Genomic DNA, 24,429 nt, shown 5'->3' with positions numbered 1-24,429 from the left:
TAGACCAATCTGCCATGTAGGCCCCGAGCAGAGTCCATTTAGTTTTGCCAGCCCATTTTCCTTGAGGGCCCCTAATAGGCCCCACATACTTTCAGATTAGGCTTCATGTGACGCACATAACGTCCCTTTGGGAATAATCTATTGAATAAATTTGCAGCTCATTGTTGTAATATTTTTATTTTAAAATGGACAGTTGCAGAGCTTCTCTGCTCTTAAGTACCGTGAATACTCTCAATAAATAATGCTCAGCGTTTACTTGAAAAGACTTTTATTGATCCAGTTACAGACACCTCTTGATGCATCTGCAATGCACCGTATAAAAACTTATAAAAAAAAACGTTTACAACCAGGGTTACTCACCACAAGACCGCGCCTTACAACCTCCCTTATGATGAAACGGCGGCCGGTGACAAACCTATGCAGACGGGCGACCGGCCGTAATACTCATGGTTTTGACCTAAAGCTGCGTGATTCGGATCTGTGCGCTCTTACACAGACAGCAGGAGAGAGAAACAAACGGATTCCCCCGCTTAGTGTTGGCGGATCGACTCTCTGGCCTCGGCGATGACCAGTAAGCTAAACAGCGGTAGGCTATAGCGCAGCCTCAGCGGAGGTAGCCATCTTAAGGAAAGAAAACAAAACACCAGAGAAGCAGTAACGTCTTCCATCTGTTCATATACTGTGAATAATGCTTGAAGTATAATATGATTTAGTGCTACGGTGAAAAGGGGTCTGTTAGTTTTCCTGCTTGTTGGAGAGAGAGGAAAAAAAAAAGCAGATAGAATAGCATGTTTTAACCCATTACAAGTTGACGTACAGTGTAAGGACATCCGTGTCTACAGGGGAACTCACACAGGGTTAAAGTCTCGTTACGTGTCAATGGACACCGGTGAAAAACATCCCAGGCCGTCGGCAGCTGGGTACATCCATTCGTCTGTCAGCAATAAAATAAAATAATTTCTAAATAATGATAAATCATCTGGGTTTGTATTGCACCAAAGAGAGAAGAGAGTTTTTAAGTATACAGTAGGACCTAGAGGCGGGATGTGCAAAACATGGAAGAGGGGGGGTAGGGAGGACTGTGTAGAGGGAGGAACAATCTCACGTGGAATAGTGTAGGAGGTACATCAAGCAGCAACTAATGCTGGAGGAGGAGGAGGAGGAGAAACACAGGTGACTAGATGGAGACGAAGCACAAATGGCCAGACTCAGCAGTTCGTGTCCACGACGCCGACCATGGAGCCGCTGCAAGCGCAGGCGGAGGAGCAACAACGGAGACAACCGGGTTTTAGTAAGGGCGACCAATTACTAGCTCAGTAAACGGACATAAATAAAGTGTCAATTGAGTTAGAATGGAGCAAAGACAGTTCCTTCATTAAAAAGTACACTTTGTTGTCTGCTAAATCAAAAAGTAAAACAAGCTAAGGGCTCGGATTTAAAAGAAAAAACGGCTTCAACGTTGTTTTGTCCAACGTTTAAACATGATAAAAAGGATTTAGGACTCTTAAGAGTGCTACAAACAAAGAGCTGCTGTTGAAAATATAAAGTGTATATGTTTGACAAGTTTTAAAGCAGGAGTGATTATTATCAATATTATTATTATTTTTTTTAAATATTAAGATTACAAATCGAAAGGAGATAAGTGGCGTTGACCTTCATATGGAGGGGGAGACCAGAGGGCGCCGTGCCGATGCAGTCGACCTCCGTCTTTCCTTACGACAAGGTGACACACGTTATAAATATTAAACCCATTAAAACTCTTTAAAAGTAATGTGTTGTTCTAATATACACGTCTCAGAGAAAAAGAAGCACATACATGTCCATGGATAGAAATAGTGCAACATCGAGCTTGCTTAAGTTAGGCTGCTGCATAACTGCTGACTGTAAGACTGAACCGTAGTGAGGCGGCCCAGTCCGCGCCGTCAGCTCAATGTCCGAAGGCACCAGGTTAGAACCGCAGCCTCGTTCCCAGGGGGGAGGAGCCCCCTCCCTTCATTTAGGTTTCTACCAGAGAAAAAAAAGGAAAGAAAGGACGATTAATTTATTGTGAACCACTCTGAAATGTAATAATTAAATTTGATTGGCTTCAGATTAAAGAAATGATAAAAAAAGAAGGGATTTACCAAACACAAAGTCGCACCATCTCAGCCCGGTAAGGCCCCTCATCCGCGATTGTCTCAACACTTTTGCTGGTGGTGGTTCTTCTGAGGGGGGTGCTACCTCGGCTTGTTTGTGTTTGGCCCTCTGCTTCCCTTTTGGCGTGGATCTGGGTGCAGGATCGGACAGGTTTGTCGAGCATGTCCTCTTGTTCGAGCTCCTTTTTCTTCCGTTTCTCACAGCTTTAGCGGCTCCTCCCAGGCCCTTCTCCTCCCCTTCAAAGAGGTCCGTAGAAGGCGAGCCGTTATCCAGTGTCACAGTGCAAGAGTCCCCCTCCTCCTCAGCCGACTCGCTGTCCGGAGAGTTGATCTTTCTCAGAAACACGCGGCATTCCTTCAGCTTCTCGGGACTCCAGGCTTTCGAAGAGAGCTTCTGCTCTTTGGGGACGTCCCCGCGCTTCAGGGTTTGATCGACAGAGCCGTTCCGGAGGGAGTCGGGCAGCGGACGCTTCGCTGACCCGTCGGGCTGCAGGGCAGATGCCACAGGCCCGTTTGAGCGGGGCGTTTTTCTTCTCCTTTGTTTCTTACCTTTCCACCTTTGCCACCTCTCCCGCTCTCTCAGAGTCAGGAACCTTCTCCTCACTCTAAACAGTGTGGCCCGAAACTGAGCGGACAAGCTAGATCTCCACCACATGAGCCCTCGAGTGTGAACGCCCGCCGCCAGGCTGGAGACGAACAGTCGTCCGCGTATCCGCCGAGCCCTTTTCTTCTTCCTCAGACGTAGCTGAGCCTGCCGGTGCTGCAGAGGACTTATGGGCACGGCCCTGGGGAACTTTTTGATGTGCTTGTGGAGTCGTTCCGCCTGGGGACTGTGGCGGACGCTTTCTTTACTGGTGGAGCGCGGGAAGTGCATGAGCTCGTAGGGATTGCGGGAGCTTGCCTTCTTGACAATGGCCAGCGACTGCGTCTCGGTGGTCTGCATGAACCAGTAGCTGATCTGCTGCATGCTACAGGACCTTGGCTCGTTGGTCGAGCAGTCGAACAGCGCGCGGACCGCAGAGGAGATTTTGGACTTGCTGGTGACCGGGCTGTCCCCCGCAGTGTCAAGGGGAGACGTTTGGACCACTTTGTTTTGTTCATCGGCAGCGACCCACGTCTCAGAGATGGCTCTTATTCGTCTGGCAAGCTCCTGGTTCATCGTCTGCTCCTTCGCCGATGCCGCCCACCAGCGGACCGTCTTCCTTGGGCTAAAGATTGAGTCCAATGAAATCTTTGCCACCTTGTTCAGCTCTTGGGTGACCCTTTGTCTCTCTTTTCTGCAGGGCTGTCTTTTCACTGCCTGAGATTCTGCACTCGCCTGTTGCTCCTCCTGTCTCTTTTCATTGCTTGCCTTGTTCATGAGAAGCTGCCGGGAGCGCCGCACCAGAGCGTGGCTGCACTTGTACCACCTGGAGGGGGAGGTGGCAACAGCATGCAGGAGGTGTATCGAGGGTTTCCTCTCCCTTTGTGGGTGCCTCAGGGCTACAGTCTGATTTGGCGGTTCACATTTATTCCTATTCCTTGTTTCCATCACCTCCGTTTGACTCGTTTCAGTGGGTCTCTGGCTGCTGCCTGTGCAAGAGTCCTCCTCCGCAGACTCTGGCGGGGGTGCTTTCTTCGGAGGCTGTGTTTTAGGTGATACCCGGGTCTCTCGGTTTATCTGAATCTGGCGGCGTCGAGGTGATGCAGCAGTAACAGTGACTGAGATCCCGGAGATTTTGATTTTTGCAGGTCTGCCTGGTTTTCTGGAGGGCGCGGAGTCGTTCTGACCCTGACTTTTGATGCTGCTGCTGGACTGAGGCGGGGGCTCTTTAGCAGGACTGACTTCTTCTGGATGTAATTTCCTAATACCCAAACTCCTTCTAGAGCAGTGCAACGAAAGGCCCAGGTCACTTTTGAGACACACGGCGTTACAAGCGTTCTTGAAGTGCGTCTGGAGCTGGTCAAAACTCTCCGACACCACTCGCTTGTTTCTCCTGGAACGGCCGTACACCACGGTTATTTTGAGGTTCTTGGTGACGTCGTCGTCAGCGTCGGTTCTGGAAAATTTCCCATTTGGCGACTTAGACTCTGTTACAGCATCCGCTTGCTTCTGCTTTCGTGGCCGGCCAATGGGCCGCTTTGCTTTTTGTTCCAGCTGCGGTCCCAGCTTTCTCGGTCGGCCGGGTCTTCGCTTTGGAGGAGTGGTTTCACAGAGGGACACCGACTCTCGTGGCGATCGCTGGTTCTCAGTTTCAAACAAACGTTTGGATGGAGTGCTGTCACCGGATGTTCTTGACCTGGGTTTAGGCGATGACGCGGCAGACCGAGGCGAAGCTTGACACTTTGGTGACTTGGCAGGTGATGATATACTAGAGGCTTTAGCTGGTGAAGGACTCTTCTTTGTCGGTGATACTGGCCGCTCCTTGCTTTCACTTTTGTGCTTCTGAGGCGTCCCTGACCACGAGGACTCGACACATGGGTCAAACGGCTCCTCTGTTTCTAGACTAAAACCAGAACTTGCTGATTTGAGACTATATTTAACTCCTTCATTGTCCTTTACAGGGGATACGAACATGATCCTTATTGGGCTAACATACTGACTTTTGGGGCTAGTAGGGCTGCAGCCATCTAGCGTGTTCTGAAGGCTCTTCAAAGCCGGTGGACTTCTTGTAGACGACTGGCGCGTTCTGTATGCAGGACAGTCGTTGCCACCCGTTTCCTTTTCAGGGCTGTTCACTGGAGAACTCTTTTTTTCAATGGCCACAGTTTTCTGCAGGCCCTGACATTTACCTTTTACCTGTGTACCTGCTTCCTTTGGTGTTGGCTCAAAGGTAAGGTTCCCTTTGTGTTCTTGTGGGTCCAGAGGGGATCTGCTGTCTACTTTCGCCCGGGTGCCATCAGTTTCTACGGATGAGCCGTGAAAAACGGGGGGAGATATGACGTAGTCAGAAATCCACTGAGGGGGGTTGATGTTCCTCATAGACTTCCTTACTCCCGCGGACTGATGTGACTTACATTTCTGCCCCTCACTCACAGGAAAACTGCCTGAATCCAAGTGTTGAACCGACGTGGCTTCTTCATGGCGCCACCCACAGCCTTCGGTGCAGAGACGGGGAATCTGTGTAGCACAAGTGGGAGTCATTGATGCTGCAGGTGTTGGCACATAGTCGGCCTTTGGGGCTTGTTTTCCACGTGTGCTCTGCAGCTCGGGGGCATGTCTAATAGCAGAAATGGGACGGTCCCTTTTGTCAACACCCGTTTCGCCTTCCCTCTCTTCTTTTACAGTCGGTAGTTCATCTGTTCCCATCGCTGCCTTTGTCTCTTCCTCTTTTCCCCTGTCACTTTGAGCAGACACTGTGCTCAGTGTTCCCTCGTTAACTCCATGATTCTTCACAAGCTCTGCTCTTGCTTCGGTCTTTCTTTCAGAAGCCTCTTTGAGTAGATCTGGCTCTGACGACGTGCTGGATGTAGCTACAGACGTGTTCTCTTCTTTCAGCCTTCCTTTCTTCGCTTTTGTCCCGTTTCTCCGACCGCACGACGGATCAAGCTTGGCGAACTTCCTTTTCACTGCTGAGGTATTCCTCCTGGGGCGAGCCGCGTCGGCAGGTGTTGCAACAGCGACCTGGGCTTCCTGCCGCCGCCGGGAACGCGTGTTGGGTGACTTTGGCTCTTCGTCCTGACGGCGGTGGAGCTGCTCGCTAAGGTCGTCGCTGGCCCCGCCCGTGTGGAGTGCTGTGCTGGTTTCAGTCTGAGGGACATCGACAGGGAACGGCTCGCTGGTTGAGGGACGCTGGGACTGTTCCTCAGAAACGGCTGCGGAGACAATGGCAGGGTCTTTGTCCCCTGATGTGATGGCCTCCAGTTTGCGATTGAAGCGACGGACAACGTCCTGCAGCAAAGTTTCCTCTGCGTTCTGTTCAGCCCGTTCGTGTCCTACAGTCCTACGCTGGAGCTCAGCGGCTCCATCCAGGCCTGCTGTCCTGCGGCGAGGACTCCTCTGACTGTTTTTAACCATCAGGTCGGCTTCCTTGTCCTGTGCGTGATGGTAAAGCGACGGCGGCTTTTCATCCACTTTCTTACCGATGTGCTGTGGAATAGGTGAAAGACGAGGAGGGGAAGGACTCCGCTCTCTGTTCGGGACAGTACAGGGTCTGTGGTTGTGGGGCGGGAGCAACCTTTCCTGATGAGCCAATTTAAAGATTTTGTAGATTAAGGACTGGTGTGCTGGGCAGAGAAAACGTAGAACGGCCTCCAAAGCAGAACGTCTGTGAGACGTATTCCCTCGCTGTCCCGCAACTCTCCCTTCTTCTGCAACAGATGGCAGCCAGGAACTAAAAAAAACAACAACAAAAAACAAAACAAAAAACGCAAAAACCTTAGAGGGGTATTCTGAAACAATTTGGTTTGTTTAAACACAAGACAGCAAATACGCTTTCACACAAATACTCAGCAGAGTTACGGCTCATCACCAACTTCAGGTTTTGTTGGCTACATCAGAACCTGGCATGACGAGCTGAATCTGACGGCTCTGTGTTACAATCAGACTGGAAAGAGTGTCGTTATGACCGGACTCATCTGGTTGTATTATGCTTCGGTGTATGTGGTGCCTTCAGGTGATATTTACTGGGAATTGATGCTGTCGCTGCGTATTTATGGTACAGGCGATGCACGTGAGCTGCATTGTTCATGAGGCGAAATCTTTCAACAGATCCAAATAATATGTGGCGGAGCTTTGTCCTCTAGGTCCAACAGGCTTGCAGATCAACCAGCTACCAGGCCGTAGCGGAGCTGAATGACACAAAGCTCTCAGCAGATGTATGAAAACCTTATTGGATTACCTGGTTATAGATATTTTTTTAATTTTCTTAAGTAGTTCTCAGTAGTGGCACTATTTATTTAGACTACACATTTCATCCATGGGGAGCTTGATCTATAACAGTAAAAAAAAATTTACCCTCTATGGTGTAGTGGGCTAACTCAATTTATTTGACACGGTCGAGCCGGGTCCGAGTCCCGGCTGCGTCAGGAAGAGCATCTGGCGTAAAAACGTCTGCCGGGTCTGTGTGGAAGTTGTACTGACTTGCTGTGGTGACTCCTGAGTCAGGGAGAAGCCCAAAGGACTCATATGAAGATCTCTGGTCATGATTTTGTTAAAAATATATATTTTTAACTGATTCAGAACATTAGATGAGCTGGAAATATAATGAAGTAGTGTATATATATATATATATATATATATATATATATATATATATATATATATATATATATATATATATATATATATAGATAAATAAGAAACCACGGTCCTCATGGTGGGTTTTACCAAAGCCAGGCTAAAGGGACAAACTTGGGTATTTTCACCTTTTTCACATAGTTTTGCCAGTCAGTGACTAGCAGCTACATCATAAAACTGTTTGACTTGTCTGGATATTCAAGCATTGACAAACATGTCTGTAGGAAGTTGTATTGACGGCATTCGATTAAAAGGGGGTGTGGGGGTGAGAATTCATGTGAAGTTGAAGCTATTAGCTAAACCAGGGTTGGCCAACTCCAGTCCCTTAAGCTACCATCCTGTAACTTTCAGATGCCCCTAATTGGCTAATTACCTTACATGTACACGGATATGGCCTTTGCGGCCCTGGACCACATGCGGACGAGGGACTTCAGCCATTTCATTCAAGTATGCTGGAGAAGGGGTGGATCAAGAAGTTGCAGGATGGTGGCGCTCCAGGACCTGAGCACAGGTGAGCTAAACTAACGTATGGCACACTATGAACATGTGCGTTTGTGTGCGCTCCCTTACATCACTCCCCCCTTTGGCATGTACATAATGTCATGATTTAACCGCACCCTGTTGTGGTCCCCCCAGTTCTTTACCCTGGAGAAGTGGTCTTCTTTTATATATGACTTCTTTAGTGGGAAATGACTCTTAAGACAGAAACTATAATTTAACACATTTAATCTGAACAAGCCAGAGGAATGATACAGCTTCAGCAATAATAACAACAAAGGAAATAATATTTACTCCTGCAGCCGCTGCTCATTGCACCGTTGTATTATTGGCTGAATCTGTGCCTTTGTTTATAAAGTGTTCGTATGTGACAGCATTATTGTATAAGTAAGCAAAACATGAGCAATTTACAATCCAGAGTCAACTTCCTCGTATGTGTACACATACCTGGCGAATAAAGCTGACTCTGATAGCTATATTAATATTTCTGTTCCCACAACACTGAGACTTTTTTTTTTTAGTAGACATGCTGAGAGTGTGAAGCCAAAGTCGTCGCTTGCGCGCACAAACTTGGCCAGAAAAAAAAAAAGAAAAAAAAAAAAGCTGAATCTTCTGATGATGAGGTAACAATTTCAACGTCTGTCGGACTAAAACCTGCAGGCGACAGATCGTTTCCCCGAGTGCCATTTAGTCCTGCGGTTTTATCAACGCAGGCCGCTCCGCGTAGACGGCTGTCCTTAAGAGAGTCCAACGTCCCGCAGACATCTGTGTCATCAAACGCCAGTAAAAGTTACAGATTAAGTTGGAGAACTGTTTTATTGATAGGCTGCTGAGAGCAGGATTGTAGAAACGCTCGAAGGCAACAGCGTCAAGTGTTCACACTCCTGCCAACAAAGTAACAGCTCAAAAACATCGCCTGTTGTTCAAAACAGCCAACGGTTACAGTCCTTTTCCAGTCAAATCAAACATTTAGCAACATTAAAACTCAAAGAGCGCGTTAGAGAATACATTTCACCCCCCCCCCCCCCCCCCCCACCTGATATTCAAGTACTTTCTGGGTCAAGATCTTGTCAAGGATAAACTTGGCTAAATATAAAATTACATTCTTTAGTGTTCGTGTTGAGTTAAAACGATCAGGTTAACTTCTAAATGTCACTTAAATTACTTCAGAGGAACATGAGCACTAAAAACAGAACAGTCAGGAAATCCTGAAATTATACAAGCAGCTGAAAAAGCGTCCATGCATCACGCGTCACACCGGATCAAAGTGCCCCGTTTTAAATGAAACATGACCAGAGTCAAGCCAAAAATCACAGTTCTGCATCACAGTTCATAAATAATAATGCATATCACCACAAAACAAGGCTCTACAAGAAAACATTACAAATTATAGTGCAATAGTTGATTAATGCATAAATAGCAGATTCATGTTAAATTGATTTGCAAACAGTTCAAACCAAAAACAAACCGCTCTCCTTAAAACTCCAGACGCAACATATTGCAAATGGTTTTTACGCAGTAACACCGTACCGTGTTCCTTTTGGTCTGTGGGAATCTGGGCTTGGTTATAATTTGACCCATTAGCCCTTTTCACACACGCTCCGTTTCTTTCACCTGCAGGCTTGTAGACACTGTGGCTGTTCTCCAAACGGCCCGAGTGCTACCTTCCTACAGCCTTCGTCGGACTGGTTAGGAAACGCACGTCACTTTCAGCACACAACCGCGAGGAGCTTCAGCTACGCTAATGACTAAGAAACCCAATAGTGGATGTTACAATAAGTTTTTTGCTCCGTAACCCTGCAATAACTAATTACAGCACCCGTTTACTCTGTGTACGCGCCGAACGAACAAGAAAATGTATTAAGCAGGCAGACGAGATGCTTTGGTTAGCGTCTAGAAATCAGCTGCAATGTAGCACAATGTTTTAACCGGGCACTCACCTTCAGGCAAAGCAACACGTGGAGAAATGTTAACCATTAAATGTTTGTTAAATGTTCCACTAAGGTGGAAAAAAATGGGTTTAATTACTGCGTCCAAAGCAGCAGAAATGCTTTACGTACTGACCATTATAATTTTAACATGGCCACAGGTTAAATGTTCAGCAACTTTCCCGCTAACCGTCCGGCAGCTGCAAGACGAGCCGCGACCTGGAACTGAAACACTTGACACCTCTCTCATGAGGATATGTGCTTAACTAGACGTATGCTTCCCAGTCATCGCTCTAGTTTTTGCAAAACATCAAATTAGTCATTTATTTTTCCTTCTCTTTTTATTAGTATTTTTTCTCTTATTTTTGTTTTTTCAGACTCACAGACCTGCAGAGGTACCAGTCACTGAGCACAGCCAATCAATGATGTTCCTTCATCCTCTCAGTGTTACCAGCTCACATATAGGGGGCGCGACAGAACAGACGTGGGTCAGGGAACGACGGTCAAGCAGTCAACCCTTTCCAAATGGTTCACGCAGCTAATTCCCAGTCAGGCGGACCACGCCTGACTCTATTCACTCCTTTCCTAAAGCCTCTTCCAGCTGAATCTTACATCTTTTAACAAATGACTTAGACGTAGCTCTGCGCTACGTCAAAATGAGTCGCTTAAATTTTCCTTTCATTTGGCCTACCTCGCAAAAACACTTGATTTAAACAATTTCCCCAATAAATAGCATGTGTGAAAAGGGCTTTTGATAGCATAGGCAAATATTGCCAGATATGTAGATATTCTCCAGGAATAGGGCCAAGGTGATGATGTGAGTCTGTGTCACACCAACCAACGGCTGGTCTGAGACACAGGAACAACGTGGCCGTTAGTACAGACATGCAAACTAAAGGAAGGAAGTTGTAAAAAAAAAAAAGGAAAAGAAAGAAGAAGCAATATAATAAATAAATACTCTCAAACAACATAAGAATTCGTGGGGCGGGGACTCGTTTTTAAGGGCCATGGCAAATATCCTATATTTGAGCGTCTCTCCATTAAATGGCTTTGTATTTCTGTAGGAACTAAAGGATTCGTAATGACTGCACACGTAGCTCCACCACAAACAATTAGAGATGCAGTGGATTCCAGCGTTCCCTCTGTCGCCTGCCGACGTGCCCCCCGGGCAAGGCACTTAATCCCAAGTTGCCTAGCGATCGGAGCATGACTGGGTGAACGTGGCGATAGTGTGAAGCGCTTTGAGTGGTCGGCGGGACTAGAAAGGCGCTACAGAGATCCAGTCCACTGACCTCGCCCATTCAGTGGGAGTGTGTGAGATGCTGCCCGGAGTTCTGGCTGCTAGCGTACATGCGATGAGGTCAGAACGGCGTAAGGGCACAGGAGTCCCGACAGGCTGGCGTAGCAGCAAAAAATAAATAAATAAATAAAATGGCAGCAGCTTTGTTTGGCTAACCCTGAAATGCTGCTTTGGTTATAGCACTATCCATGAAAACGGGCCCATCTGAGAGGCAGACATGAAAGCAGACGCCACATCTGGAGCGCTCCAGAAACAGAAGAAGCGCCATTACTCGGCTACGGTCACAGAGACGACTTTTACCACGGAGAAACCTTAAACCGCCGCAGTCTCCAGCAACCGATAAAACTACCGACAACAAAGAGCGCGTGCAACAAAATCCGCCCTTTGGGTTCACGCACCTCTCGGCCTCTTTGAATGGCCGGCTCATACGGGTCAAAGCTACACGTCCGTGTGTGGGGGGGGAGAACAGTCGAGTGAGAGTTAAGCAGCAGTCTTGTATGAGGTTAGCGGTAATAACAGCTACTGTAGCAGTCCGGTCACTATTTGATAAAAAGAACATCTTTTATAAGCAGTACATACACAAAGGACAGACGCGTCCCCAAGCTTTTGTCAGTGCACCTCGTGAAACATGCAGCACTGATGCATTCCGACCCGCAATACAATGGCAGCGCAAAACTAAAACTATGCACACAAGGTGGCTTTAAGCTAATCTCTTGCACAGAAATTCGTCAAACTCTTTAAGAGTGTCATCCTGTATAACCCCCTCGGTGACAGAGGCGTTTGACGACGTTTACACGTATCTCAGTAGTTGCGATGGCTCCAAGTCGCTTGAGACACTCAGGTAAAACCCGGAGAGATAGAAAGCTGAAAAGTGACAATCAGTCCTCCGCTATTAAGGAGTCTCAAGAACTGATGTAAACCTGAATAGCCTAATAGTCTAAAAGAGCTAAGAAAACGTATGAGAGTCACACTTTACTTCAGAGCTCAGAGAGGTTCTAAGGTGTGTTTTTCAGAACCGATCCTCAGCAACAATTAGGGTCAGTTTTCCCTCAAAGAAATAAGATATATTAAATTAAAAAACAACATCAAATAGCTAAAATGTGGCTATTCTTAATATCTAAAAAAGGAAAAAACTTTGTAGATTTAAAAGGGGCTCAAGTTTAACACATCCCTTCGCCAATTTGAAGCCCCATTTTCTCCCGAAGCGTCGCCACTTCCCCCTCTCCTACTTCGTTTACACACCAATAAATAAACTTTGATTTATCTTTCTCTGTAGTAACGCATCAACATACGTTATGGAGATAAACATTCAGAAACATAGCTCACTAGTTTCAAGTATAAGTTATAGGGATGCACCAATATGCAAATCTGGGCCAATATCGATATCCAATATTAATATACCCGCTATGTCCGATCACTGATATTTACAGATGTGTGTATATATATATATATATATATATATATATATATATATATATGTTCTGTTATGGTAAAATTTTACCGAGTGCAACCTGAATTTTTTAATGTGGTTCTAGTTTAGTCCTTTTTCTCTGTCTTCTTTGGAGATCATGAAAAACAACCAAACTGCTGACATTGCATCTCTGCTTCATTTAAAAACCCCACAATCCTGCCTGCGATGCATCACTGTCACATAACTGAACAAAAAGCACACGACCAACCTCCCCCCCCTCCTGAAACACAGGCACAAAGGGCAGCTAGATGGAAATAAAACATCGCTTGTTAATATCAGCCCAGTTTTACTTATCGGACCGATACCGAAATGTTGGAAAAATGACTAACATCGGTGGATATCGATATTAATGCCGATATATCGTGCATCCCTACTAACTTAACTTATATGTGTATAATTCTCTGAAGACTGTGCATTACTTACTTGCAGTTATTCTGGTTCTGACCCCTTAAGGAGCAATCGACCTGATGACATTTGATAGAGAAGCAAAGGCAGCTTGGGTACGAGCTAATAACCAAGCAACCTACTGCAGCCAGATAATATTTGAGTAACATTAGATTTCCTTACATTAGACTGAGTGCATTAACTGCTATTTGTTAAATAGAATAATTTTGAATCATTAGTTCTTTAAGTGGGTACAAAGCGTCCCTCTTTGCAAGTACAAATCGATGCTCGGCTTGTACAAGACGTCTCGCTGCAAGACGAGAAACTGAAAACACTCAGCATGTTCTCGGGTTGGTGCTGCAGCTTTCAATAAACTTGAATTGGCTAAAAGAAAAAAATGAATCTAATGCATTTGACGTATGTTGAAGCCTATACGAGGATTTTAAGTTTACGCTAAGGATGAGCACCGCAGCTACCTGGAAAATGCCTCGTTACAAACACCCAAGGACCGTGTTAGAAAAATACAGCCTCAGGTATGACTATCACATCACAGACACACAAAAGACCTGAATATCAACATCAACGAATTTCATAAAGGCAAGAGCTGAATTTCTGCAAGTCTCCAGAGAACGTCGATCTTGTGAGAGTTGATCTGTTCAAGTGTTGAGGACTTTGAGGCGTTTCGCGGTCTTAAAAACTCTTCCCGTCGGCAGCTGAGGCGAGACTTCCTGAGTTACTGGAACCCGTCGTGGAACCAGATCCAGACAGGTTAGGACCGGGTGGACAAAGGGTAGCAGATTTCTTTTTGGGAGGGTTCTTCAGAGTTCCAGTGCGTTCTTTGACTTTGTACTCCAGCGTGCTGTGCGGCACTCCGTAAACTCCCTGGGCCTTGGAGACACTCATGCGGCCGGCCATCACCATGCCGATGGCTTCCTCCATAAGTTCGTGGTCGTACTGGCGATACCGCCCGCGCTTCTTCCTGGGTTGTTTGTCCCTGTCCCGGCAGCCGTCGTCCGTTTCATCCAGGGAGGGCCTGCGTGGCCCCAGGCGGTGAGGTAACTGGCCGGCGCCGTCCGAACAGCCTTGTGCCGGCAAAGGGGATCTGAGTTTGATGAAAGACGACGGTCTGGCAGAAGCTGAAGACAGACTGGCCGTGCTCTCCGTCGGCGAGGTACGCAGGTGGAGATTCTCAGCGGTGCTGCTGAGCTCCGCCGACACCGACCTGCTGTGATCAGACACAGAACGAACCTGAGGAATCCGCAGGGTGGTGGGCGACCCCGAACTGGCCGACGGACTGGTCGGTTGCTGCAGAGCATTCCTGAGCTGGAGAAAACAGCGGGGGAGGGTCTTATGCCGGCCGGCCGGCTGGTAGAAAGCGAGAGCAGACGACGGGAAAGTCAAATCCGCGTTCTCCTCCGCCCCGCCTCCAACCTCCGCGCGCTCCGCCCAAGCCGCCACCTTCTGCAGGACGAGGCGGGCTTCTCCGCCTAGCGTGGAGGAGGTGGCGTCGCGTGAGGCCGCCTCGTCCCCGTGGTCCCGGTCGCCTTGGTCAAACTGAGGCGGCGCGCCCGACTTCCCGCCGGCGCGGCCGTCCAGACCGTGCCGCAGGGTTTCCAGGGGGATCCCATAGAGCAAGGCAGCCCGTTGCTCCTGCAGCCTCCCTGAGCAGATATCCTTCAGAGCCTTGGACAGCAACCCCTCAGACAGCTCCAAGCTCCGCTCAATGTACTCGTTCGGCCTGTGCTGCCTCCTAGGGATGGGAGGACCAAACAGCAGGGTCAGGATGGAGGTGATGGGGGGTTTTTTTTTGGCTTAGGAGACAGGGTGGGGTGAAGACTCAGGGGTCCACTCCTTTATGCCTTGTGTTGGTAACATCACTGCGACTGTCTCATGTCTGTATGTTCTCAGTCTGCTTCTCTCGCTCACACACACACAGACACACACACACACACTCATTGTGTGTAGCAAAGCCTCTTCACGTCCAGGTGGGACAGTCTGTGAATGGCACACAACCCCTGTAGCTTTGAGATGTCCAGGGACTTTTACGTGTTGGTCGTAAATGTTTTGATTTAAAAAAAAAAAAGAAAAAAAAGAAAAAGGACGTAAGTTCGTTGTGAGGTACTGCAATGTTGCCCTTATTGTCTCGTTGTACAAGCCTGGGCTGTCGGTAATGGTGAAACCTCTACTGTGACGTTACCGCTCAAGAGATAAAAGAGTCAACCCCATGGAACCAAAGCATCAAATGTCAAATACAGGCTAACTTTTACATTCATGTGCGGTCAGATGCACGAGTCGTCGTACCTTTTGAACGTTTCTACACGTCCGTGATTACAACCCCAAACTTCATTGTATTTTATTTTTATGTGATACAACCAACTGGCAGCAAACTCCAGACAGCAACGACTTTTCCTGCTACGGTTCCATTCAGGCCCGTCTAGTCAACAAATTACTCCACCTGAGCTGTGAATCTCTGCAGCTCTCCCAGAGACCCCTTTCCCGCTCTTTCTGACTGCCGTGTGTCCGTTTAGGTGGACGGCTATGTTACGGCAGGTATACAGGTTTTACCATACGCTCTGTTTTCAGATGATTGGCTGAACAAAACTGGACGCATCGAGCTGTTGTTGAAGCTTAACTATTGCGATATATCCAAGCTTTACACTCGGAAACCTGCTTTGTGTGTTCCTTGGTCTTCATGATGCTTTTTATTCAATAATCTCACCTCTAAGGCCTTCAGAGAACAGCTGGAGATTAAATTACACACAGGTGGACCATTTACTAAATAGGCGTCCTCTGAAAGTAACTCCTGAATCCCATTTAGGTGTATGATGATAAAGAGGACAATTTTAATACCATTTTACCACGGTTAGTTGTTTTGAAAACCATATATCCTTTTTCTTCTCTTTTACGATCTTACATCGCTCCATGTTGGTTTATCACATAAAGTCATACTGAAATACATTAAAGCTTGTGGTTGTAATGTAAATAAAATGTGAAAAGGTTAAAGGGATGTGAAACCTTTTTAAGACCATGCATGATTACAAACGCCTACAACTACAGACGTGCATTATCTCAGGCTTAATGGCTGCCAAGTGGATGATTTACACGAGGAAGCTCTTCCAAAACTAAAAGTCAAGTGTTTACGTTAAATCGTCTCTTTTTGTCCTAAGAAGACGAAAGCAATCAGCCTCACCAATTTGGTTCTATGCTTGTATCTATTGTTTTATTCCCAGGCGTTACTGAATAAAACAACATAAAGTTGTTTTTCCCCCCTCCTCGTAACTTTTTCGGATTTAGAATCTCAAAAAAACTTTCAACCAGATAAATCAGAGTGAAACAAAACTCTTACCCTAAGGCGTCGTGATTGGATGACGATGTTGCAGTGCTCGCCGGGTTTCGTTTTGAGAGATCCAACACGCCACCTTTAAGAAGACAAAAATATTTCAGAGCTTCCCATTTCGATGCAGTTTTTTTTTACTAAGTTTACTACGTTAGTAAAAGTACTTTGACCTTTAACCGCTTCGCACACCTGTTTCAGGCTCGCTTTCTCTCTCCTCGCTTCTTCGGTTCACTGTGAGATCCAGAGGACCGTCTGATGTCTGCGAAGATGGAGAGGAGGGTCTTGTAACACCGTTTGTTGGGGTACTGAGCTGGCACTTGGACATGTACTCCTCGGCAAACTGACGTATCATCTTCTTCATCAGCTCCTGAGCAAGCAAAGGTATCTTGGGATCACAATCTAGGGTCACGTCTGAAACGCAAAGAGATGAGACGGAAGATAACATCAGCTCAGCTTTCACCTCACAGTTTGATGTCTTTTATGAATGTGCTGTCAAAGGCCACTTGAAGCCCATAAAAAACACAGGAATTTGCCTATCGGCGTATTTCAGCACAGAATCATTCATTAACAATTAACAACTAATAAATTCAACAAAGAACACTGCTATAAAATTTAGATGCAATGTCTATACATTGCATCTATGTCTATAGGTGCAACCTGACAGGCATTAAAAGGACGTGGCAGCAAATAAAGATGAAGTATGATAAGGTTAAGTTATACGTTTTTCTTATGTTTAACCGTACTCAACTAAAGCATTAATTGGCTATAATCAACACTTGCTATTACTGATGGGATGGTGTGAGTTGTTGAAATACCTGATATGTTCATCTTTTTGCCAGAATTTGGCTTCACCTATCCTTCTAAAAAAGGAGTTCAGACATATTTTCTGGTAGGTGTATAATTCGTGACAATCTCACTGTATATTAATCATCTAGGCTATATTTATATTTTAAGTTGAAGTAAAGGTGGTGTTATATAAGTAAAGAAATGTGCCGTAGCTCTAACGGAGTTGAGGGGGGAAATGTATGAATTGAGAATTAGGGCTGGAAGTCCCAAAATGTGATACAGAATAAATTATTGCTTTCATCTGTGTAGTTCTTCTATTAATCTTCTATTAATAGTCTCTGACTATGAAACACCTTTAAACTCGTCTATAACCGACTGCAACAGTAACATTCCTGACAGCGTGACATACAGCTGCCTCTGAAAGATTTGCTGCTTCACCTACGTTATTAAAAAGCTGCTGTTAGCATAAAAACAAAGAGCAGCAGAAAGTAATTTGATGTCATTATTTCACCCAGGGTAACGGCTTCTGAGCTTTCTGAAACACAAAATCCAGGGTATACAGGAATTTAACCCAGATTTACTTGAATATCCACTAAGGTCCAACAAGTGTCCTGCATTGAATTTTGAATCAATATTGGTATTGTCTCAAACGTTTTTGTGACGTCACCTGGAGTACCTTATTCAACGGTCCATGGCCTTGTTTAGCAGCTATGCAGCAAATACTGGGACGTAATTGTTCAAAAAACACGCAACAGAAAACAGAGAGCACTGAACGGCTTGAATAACACGACCCAACAAGAATAAAAACATATCTAATTTTTGGGGACAGCTTTTTGCCGGGGACAGGTCATCCAAAACGGGGACCATACCTGGAAATTGGGGACGTCCGGTCACCCTGATCTAGGGCACACTTTTAAATATCAGAATGGCCTTTCAGATCATTTCTTCTTCTTTCTACACTTCTGGTGTATGCTTTTCTATTTTGACAGATGTTAACCAAACGGTTTACAAACATAAAATAAATTATACAGGATACTTGTTGGTATCAATTTTAAATTACACATCAAAGCAAAATCAACGGAGGAGAAAAGTCGCCGCTCTGCTGGGAACCAACGCAACTTGCCGCCATTCTAAAACAGTTCTGTATCGCCAACCCAAAGAGCCTTCCTGACGGTCCCATCAGCAGCTGAACAGGGAAGACAATCAGCAGCAAACTGACCTTTCTTTTGAAACACAGCTTGAAGGAACCTGTGTGCTGATTGGCTGCTCTCGGATATGGTTGAGGTTTGACAAGGGGAGTAATCAGAAGGGGAGGAGGCGGGAGACGCAGCTGCAGGTACTTGGTCCTGTTTGGAGAGAAATAATTGCATTGCTTCCTCATTCAGACCTTATATCACACAGTACCATGCGTCGAGAGCAGAGACCATGCAACAAATCCTTACATTGAGTTTGTCCAGTGGCAGGTTACAGAACAAACACTGCGAGAGGCTTGCTTGTGCTGACCAGTCGTCCACCTCATCCGGTTCACAGTCTGTAAAACACAACAAAAGCTCAGAATTTCCTCAAATACAGCTCTGCCCTTTTGGGGTTGATACAGGACAGGTCCTACTGTCAGTTTCCCTCCCACGTGCCAAAGTAGACAGAGTAAAACATGATGAAACGCTTATGTAACGTATTAAAAATGGCTTTTATTTTGAGATATTAAACCGTAGATTTGAAGTGAGATAGGGTGAATGTGGTGGGTAAAATAGACAAATAACAGGGGAGACATAATTCACTGAGGGGTTCAACAAGGCTTCTCCAGCTGTGTAAGTTCCCGTATTCAATCAAAGGTACAGGCTGTTTTGATTGCTAATGTGATGAAGCAATGCCATAAATAGTTACTGTTACTGAAATAAAGCCAACCCCGTAACATATGACTAGGTTTGTATGAGATCAAAGAAACAAAAGTAATTTCATTCTCAATTCTGACGTAGATGTCTGGTTAGTTGGATCAAAAACCAAGATCCCCAAAATTATTTAGATAGAGGACATTCAATTAAAAGTGGTAAATTAATAAATTGACTTTTCTGGACTCAGGGAGGGTGTATTACACATAAACTAAGTTGATCCCCACCCACAGCTGCCTGTCCCAACTTTCATGTCAAGAGAAAGTTTGCTACCTTATTTCTAGTTTCTGACTCATGAAAATGATTTCTGTCCCAACAGTAACTCTGACAGAGGTGGATGTTTCTAACCAGTTAATATGACTTCAATCTGTAGCATCAGTGTTTTTGTAGCAGAAATGTTAGTATAAAATCAAAAATGCTTTGAAGGCGCACATTTCAAAAGTCTTTTCTACACCTGATTATCGCAGCACAGCAGATTGAGCTAACTGCATTGTTAGAACATGTAAAAAAATGTATGAATATATTCATTTTATGGATGTTATCGCAATTGAGATTGAGGCTGAATCCCATTTCAAATCTCGGCTCTCATTCTTAGTCCCCAACATGTTTCTGAGGAGTAGCTTGTCTCAGATGTGTTTGTGTGGTAGAAGCAGCACTAAAGAAAGGCCTTAAAAAATGTAAAAAATAAAATCCAGGGAACAAAGGAGCAGGAGCTGCATTTTTTATTACCATAATAACCACTGTGATGTCTAATATAATTATGCTGATATAGTTCATATGACATAGCTGGTACATTAGTATAATATAACGTTGATAACGTATTCCTTTATTCAAAACATTTTCTGTCAAAGCAAAGATTAGTATGTGTGGACTGATGCACACCGTTTTTTGTTTTAATACAATATGCCAAAAGGGAGAAATGGCATAGTAGTTCTTAGAAAATATATTGACCCATTAACAAAAGAATGCCATCTAATTGTACGTCTTGTGATGCATTACCCCAGGTAAATGTTTTTCTACAAGTCTGGCAAATTTTGACATAGTTCTCAAACCTTTTCTAATCAGTAAACTGCTGGAATATCAAGCTGGTCAGGTCAGTAGTAGATGGGCTCTTAATCTGTGTTAATGAAATTAAGGACAGGGGCACCAATGAGACTGCCCCAAAATGGTTGATTTTGGACCACAAACATTATTCCCCCTCCCCCCTTTGACTACTTTTCAGTAGTTTAGCATTTGGCCAGAGTCAGTGTCACTACGGGTGGCATGAGGTGATACCTGGACACTGCAGGGGTTGCACAGGCAATCTAACTCCACCAGCATGTTGCATCAATACGGGCCACTGCCAGGTTTGCTGTGTCTCTCAGCACCCATTGTTAGACCCTTCACTACTGCAGAGGGTCCTGGGTTCCTCCTGGTGCATAATAATGCCCGTTTTCAAGTGACAAGAGTGTGCAGGCAGTTCCTAGATGATGAAGGAACCGGTACCACTGACAGGCCTCCTTGTTACGCTGACCTAAATCCATCAAAACGTCTCTGGGACATCATGTTTACGTCCATCTGACCCCACCAAGTTGCACCCCAGACTGTCAGTGATGCTCTGGTTAAACTACCGAAGACCATTCTGAGTTTCCACAAGAACATTCAGCAAATTGAACCAGCCTGCCACATCAGTTTTTCAGTTTCCCTTTCTCAGTGACGTAAATTTAATCGCTCTGGGGGTCGATTTCATCTAATGTGGCATCCTTTAGTTCCTCACACATTACCCATTCCATATCAGTGTGGATATCCTGCAGAATTTTTTTTTCTTCCAACGGAGATCTGATGTTTTCAAAGTGCTCCTTTTATTTTTTTTGAACAGTTCACGACTCAAGAGGATACTCCAAGTATGCTTGAAAATCAATATATTCTTTAAAATATGCTGATTTGAAACAACTGTATAATGTAGTGTAAGTATATGTATAATGCACTGTCAGAATTCAAATATATCAAAGCATACATATTTGTTAATATGGAACATTTGGCATTATATTTACTTTGTCCCTTGAAAGGCATCCATAATGTCTGCTGACATCTGCTAAGATGTTGACAACCATTTATGCAATCCATACAGGTCTAATGTTACATTTTTTTTTTTTCAGTAAACATCAGCAAAAAACTGATTATACATCAGCTATTTGAATAAACGTCTTTTTTCTCTGTAGAATGTTTTAACCATCACCCAAGTGCTTAAGAATAGGAATCCTCTGGGAAACAGGATCAGAAATACACGTTGGGCATAAGAATTTATGCAAAATAAAACCGTAACAATGACCTACCAGATATAATAAATGACCGTTTTCTTTGCATACAAGTCAAATTGATCTAAATTACGCCTATGTTTGTTTTTTTAATCCTAAGGATGAGAGATGTTTACCAAAGTTTTGACCAAAAAAATTTTTTTTGGATTTTTTTCGTGATATTCTGATTATATGAACAGCACCTGTAGATGCTGGAACGTGTTAAAACATTAGATGTTGAACTAGTTCATCACAGAGTCAGAGAGGATCTTTGTTTAAAAATCCGAATCACCAACCCCCTACCCTCCTTCCCCAACAATAAAGAAAAACAAAACTGGCACCTCAAAATAGCCATGCAGAGGAACATTTTTAAGTCAAGCCTCAGTGTGGCATGACTGAAACAAGGCAACGCTTCAAATGGAAAGGTTTAATAACCCACCCACAAATAAATTAAGGTCTTTCAGCAGCATCGGGCCATAGATTCCCGTCAGGATACTTTCAAACCCTGCAAGACAAAAAACAAAACAACCTGTCACTTGAATAAACGCTGTGGTCCTACCACTCATTACATTGCTCATCACTCTGTTGTGTGTCAACGTAAACCCATAGGAGGCCGACGGGGGGGTGGGCTCTGCTGATATTAGATGTTTTCAGCTTCACCGTAACTGGATATCTTCGAAGCGTAATAAGACGTCTATCCCAACAATACGCAGCCTGGTGAACTCACGCAGCGACAGACGATTATTTCTATGCCATCGAGCGCTGAAACGGGCTAAGCTAGCATAATCACGACACAACCGGGTTTCTAAGACAACTACACAAAGAAATAGGGTTCAACATGGCGTTGAACTAATATAAACCTGAGAGGGTTAAGATGTTTTATCACTCTGTAACGACAGCAGCCTTCTTCTGCGCATCAACAACCCCCCCTAACGTTGTCCAAATAAGCCTAGCATCACATTAGCATAGCCGATGTATATGAATGTGTCAGTAAACAATCACAGCAAACGTTATGACCACATTACACGGTTGGCATACGACGTCGTTGTATATGCGCCAAGGCTGCTGAGCTCCTTAGAAACACCTAAAAAAAAAAAACAACACCGGCTAACAGCTAGCTGGTGGAGCTGGGACAAAGGAAGCCAAACACACAGAAGGAGCTATTAGCTACAGTTAACCAACCCCCCAGGACAACTAATCACCAGTTAGCGGCTAGTTAGCAGATCAGCTTAGGGCGGAGCAGCGCTCTCCACCGGCGGCTAAAGTTGGTCAAGTCAGCGGAACTGGTTTTGCACAACCGAAGCGTTATACGGTTTTCATACCGACGCAGTGTATCAGTGTGTGCCGCCAAGAATCGAGTTCCCGCCGAAACCCTTTCCTTTCAGCCGTGCATTTGCTGCACTGCATGGCGGCCGCCATCTCGCCTCCAACCTCTCCCCCTCTCCCTCTAGTTTGAAACGGGATCAAGAGGCTACCGTACCAGAAGCACGATCCGTACCGTCGGCTGTTTTGCGCATGTGCAAACAGAATAACTTCCGGGAAGGCGATTTTTCGTTTTTTTTTCTTACTTTTTTCTAATTTTATCTTATTTTGGGCGGCGTGTTTCTTTTTGTATTTCGTTATAACTGTGTTATAATTGTGTGAGTATTTCATGATTTAAAGGGAACGACAACAGGAAAAAAATGGTTAAATCGCATTTTAATGGACGTTTTGACTGCTTTGAGCATGCGCAATGAAAATATTCAAATTAACTAATTTGAATATTTTTTTTATTCTGTGCTTACCTGTGCACCCCAACAGTGTTGATCAAGGAATCGATCCGTTTGCAGAGTTTCGCCACCTGCAGTTATGTTTTTGCAATAAATGTGGCTACCATAACAACAACGTTGTCTATTGTCTGTTATGGGTCCACCAGAGTGCGCATTGACAGCATTAAGTCAAGTATTTTTCTAATACAATATATTTTTTGTACAAAACAATGACAGTTGTTATAAAGTAAACCATAGAACGTTGTAGGAAAGGATGGAAATACTTTTATCGTCCTTTTTAAACTAATCAAGCGCATTCAACTGCGACCCAGAAGCTGTTAAGCTGTCATGACGCTATCGAACGCTGAACGGCGTCGCCGCCATATTTGTGGGGTCAGAATTTGGAGAGAGCAAAAAGCTTCGTACTACGTGTGCTACCTGGAATTGTACAAACCGCTTAGGTGTCCCGACCAAATCAATCGGAATTACCTTTCACAGGTAAGAGTTAAAATCCTCTTGATCGTGTCTGCATGATTTGTACCATTATTATTACCAATATTATTATTACCGAATTGTTTTCAGAACTCAACGTGTCAGAGTAATGGAAAATGGATTCCTGCATGAAATTCAGTCATTGAGTGAGGTATTCTTTTAATGGTAGCCTATTTACTTTTGTCTGCCTACGGTATTATGTGTTTAATCTATCTATCTATCTATCTATCTATACACAGTTATTCATGTACAACCTTGGTTAATAATAGTCAGAAAGGAACTGATTAAGTTGTTCAATATAAGAACAATCCAACGATCTATTTCCTTAACTGAAACATCTTTAAGTGTGCATAACTTGTTTGTATATGTGTTGTTCAGGATGATTTTTCTTGCCTCTAAATGTCCCAAAAACTCAATTGAAATTCAATGGGTTTCTGGGATGTGTTTATTTTTGTGTTGAAAGATAGAAAATGAAAAGTATGCAGGGGTTTGTGAACCGCATTAGAAGGGTGAGTTCAAAACAAGTGATACACAAACAAGACTGAACCAAGCAGTTTAAAAAATGAGGAGGGGTCCACATTCATTACTATTCATGTATTAATTAAATCACCGTTAGTTTGCACTACATTGCATCTACACCTGTTAACATGTGAATCACTAAGTTATGGGAACAATAAAGTTGTTATTGTAGTCATCTAAAAAGTATAGCACATTGTTTTTTGTCTCTGTTTCCCTAGAACGTGTGTGTGTGTGTTTGAATAAACGAACGCGAGATATTAACATAAATCTCTCTCTTAAAGTGTCCATTATGAAATAAAGTCTTTTAATTTGTAGTAGTTCACAGCACAGCGATGCCTCCACAAATATGGCGGACACACGGTTACGCCTCAGCAGCGGAACAACCCACCAGTGAGGCGTCTTCCTATTAATGTCTATGCAGCTCGTGCTACCAGTACAGATCAGTGAC

General features: G+C 44.6%; 1 protein-coding gene across 3 annotated transcripts; it reads right to left on the bottom strand.

The window, feature by feature from the left end:
• Positions 1–251: 251 nt before the first annotated feature.
• On the bottom strand, positions 252–22,689 carry lcorl (ligand dependent nuclear receptor corepressor-like). Of its 3 annotated transcripts, none has more exons than XM_021317985.2 (8): positions 22,545–22,689; positions 21,662–21,727; positions 18,500–18,588; positions 18,277–18,403; positions 16,461–16,682; positions 16,281–16,353; positions 2,124–6,448; positions 252–2,004 (listed from the first exon to the last, which is right to left on the bottom strand). In XM_021317985.2, the coding sequence occupies exons 1-8, from the start codon at positions 22,639–22,641 to the stop codon at positions 1,997–1,999; spliced, it is 5,007 nt and encodes a 1,668-aa protein (XP_021173660.2). In that variant the 5' UTR covers positions 22,642–22,689; the 3' UTR covers positions 252–1,996. The 3 variants fall into 3 exon arrangements, with proteins under 3 accessions (XP_021173660.2, XP_021173661.2, XP_012720965.2); XM_021317986.2 differs by having other exon boundaries at positions 16,461–16,638; positions 21,666–21,727; XM_012865511.3 differs by lacking the exons at positions 252–2,004; positions 2,124–6,448 and adding an exon at positions 10,123–14,684.
• Positions 22,690–24,429: the final 1,740 nt, after the last annotated feature.

Source organism: Fundulus heteroclitus, chromosome 5 (genome assembly GCF_011125445.2).
Source record: "Fundulus heteroclitus isolate FHET01 chromosome 5, MU-UCD_Fhet_4.1, whole genome shotgun sequence".
Taxonomy (NCBI): Eukaryota; Metazoa; Chordata; class Actinopteri; order Cyprinodontiformes; family Fundulidae; genus Fundulus; species Fundulus heteroclitus.
This window is presented reverse-complemented; position numbering and strand designations above follow the sequence as displayed.

Coding starts and splice junctions, on each gene's coding strand:
- lcorl (XM_021317985.2), bottom strand. CDS start 22,641: ATGGCGGCCGCCATGCAGTGCAGCAAATGCACGGCTGAAAGGAAAGGG. Junction 21,728..22,544: donor CACACTGATACACTGCGTCG/GTATGAAAACCG, acceptor TTTGTCTTGCAG/GGTTTGAAAGTATCCTGACG. Junction 6,449..16,280: donor TCCAATCACGACGCCTTAGG/GTAAGAGTTTTG, acceptor TGTTTTTTTTAG/TTCCTGGCTGCCATCTGTTG.